The 1,847-nt window shown below is 42.7% G+C and overlaps 1 protein-coding gene across 1 annotated transcript in view; it reads right to left on the reverse strand.

Moving 5' to 3' along the window:
- The window catches only part of LOC118405224 (nucleoprotein TPR-like), a gene marked incomplete in the record, with an annotated part of 42,728 nt that overhangs the window by 25,785 nt on the left and 15,096 nt on the right, over nucleotides 1–1,847 (reverse strand). The window contains 3 exon segments of the mRNA XM_035804615.1: nucleotides 404–504; nucleotides 761–901; nucleotides 1,461–1,634. Coding sequence (XP_035660508.1) covers nucleotides 404–504; nucleotides 761–901; nucleotides 1,461–1,634 — 416 coding nt within the window.

The raw sequence follows: 1,847 nt of genomic DNA on the forward strand, positions 1-1,847 counted from the left end.
CATAGAGGAACTCGTTGTTATCCAATAGTTCTGTAGGGGCATCCTCATTACATTAAAAGATGCTTGCAGCTGGTGTGCAAAGGTTAGGTGTGATAGGTTGTTCAGTGTAATATACCTAGCTCCTGTCACACCATGTGCCTGCAAAGCTGGTGTTTTACGTTGGAGGGTAGTTACCGAATGGATGTTTACAAAAGAGACAATGTGAGGAATATTGCTGCTTGGATGTTTCATTCTAAAAATGGGTAAAGTCCTCACCGCAGATTTCAACAGCAGCAGAGTAAATATATATAAAGTTGGCAAAATACTATAAATTGACTTACTTTCCAAGCAAATACGTGCAAATTAAACCACTGTGAACACTTCATGATTTACAGTAACATGTACCAGACATACCTGCTGCTTTAGCTCTTGCACAAAGTCATTGGCCTTCCTCAGTTCTTCCCTAGTTGAATTATGAGCGCCCCCTGACCTTGTCAACTGGGACTGCAGGTCTTCTAGACGAGCCTGGAAAAGTGGAATTGCAACATGTGTGAAAGATGCATGTATCAACTATCTTACTCAACGTACAATGAGAATCAAACAATGTATGCATGTTCAAACTACACTTCAGCATAATAGAAATGCCATGTTGGACATCCTTTAGATGTCCCTTCTTCGAAAGCCAAAAAATCTCATTACAAGGTATGATCTATAAAAGACTGTATTTTCTGTGTTACAAGAAACAACATTTTTATGAAGCAGGAATAAGAAACTCCTGTACCTCCCATCCTTTGACTACTTTCTTGTGCTGCTCAGATTCATCTTCCAGCTTCTTCCTGACTGCACTCAGCTCTCTCTCCAGGTTCTCTATCTGGGACTGGTACCGAGTCCTGTTCTCAAAGTCTGCTCTCTCAAGGTTGTTCTGGGGTTAGAAAAGAACCCTTCAATCTGTTGTTGATATCACCGTTATAATATAGCCTTTGTGCATGTATTAGCTACTTGGTCAAAACCTTAGTCTGTCCTATTACTATTGCAGATATCATATAAAATCCTTCAGGATGTGAAATGAAGGAAAAAGCCTCAGACAAGAAAGTGACACAGAGAGAAAATCCAAACTGAGAGAAAAGACAAACATGTTATACATTGAATGGAACGAGAATGAGAGCAAGAATGAAGCCCCTGTCGCTGGCCATGGTCTCCAAACCCTCTCCAGACCATGGTCGGGAGTTAGCTGTGAGGAAGAACATCTGCATTTGGGAAGTGGTTGGCAAGGTTGCCTACTAGTCTCTAAAAGTCTGAAGTTTTGAAAAATAAAAAAAAATAAAAACTGTTACTTGCATTCTGGTTTGATGCAATCAGAAGAATAAACTGTAGCTAGAATAGGATGGAATTCAGGTTCCTCTGAACCCAGTTCTGACCTTGGTTGGGAAGTGAGTTTGTGAGAGAAGGCCTGAATGTGTGACAGGGAAACAGAAGCACACCTGTATCATCTGCAGGTTAGTGGAGAGGATGGTCTGACTCTTCTGCTCCCTGCGGAGCGACTCATTCTCCCGTGACAGCTGGGCCTCCGCAGTCTTCAGCATGTCCCGCTCCACCAGCAGGTTCTTCATCTGGACCTCCGTCTGCGCCAGCCGCTCCTTAGTGGCCATTTGGTCCTGGGGGAGACCAAAGGATGTCATTCAAATACACTAGCATGACTGTATTGGGAACTGCTCTTTTTGTTGTGTTATCATGTGACTGTAGGGGTGGGTACTGATACAGGAAATTCAACTCTCCTCTACTTCGCACTTATTTTCTTGAGCCAATAATCCGCGAAACGCCTGCCGGAATATCCGCTTATTTTGTAATCGGTCGACAATTGAAGTTTT

The sequence above is a fragment of the Branchiostoma floridae genome, chromosome 2 (assembly GCF_000003815.2).
Source record: "Branchiostoma floridae strain S238N-H82 chromosome 2, Bfl_VNyyK, whole genome shotgun sequence".
Taxonomy (NCBI): domain Eukaryota; kingdom Metazoa; phylum Chordata; class Leptocardii; order Amphioxiformes; family Branchiostomatidae; genus Branchiostoma; species Branchiostoma floridae.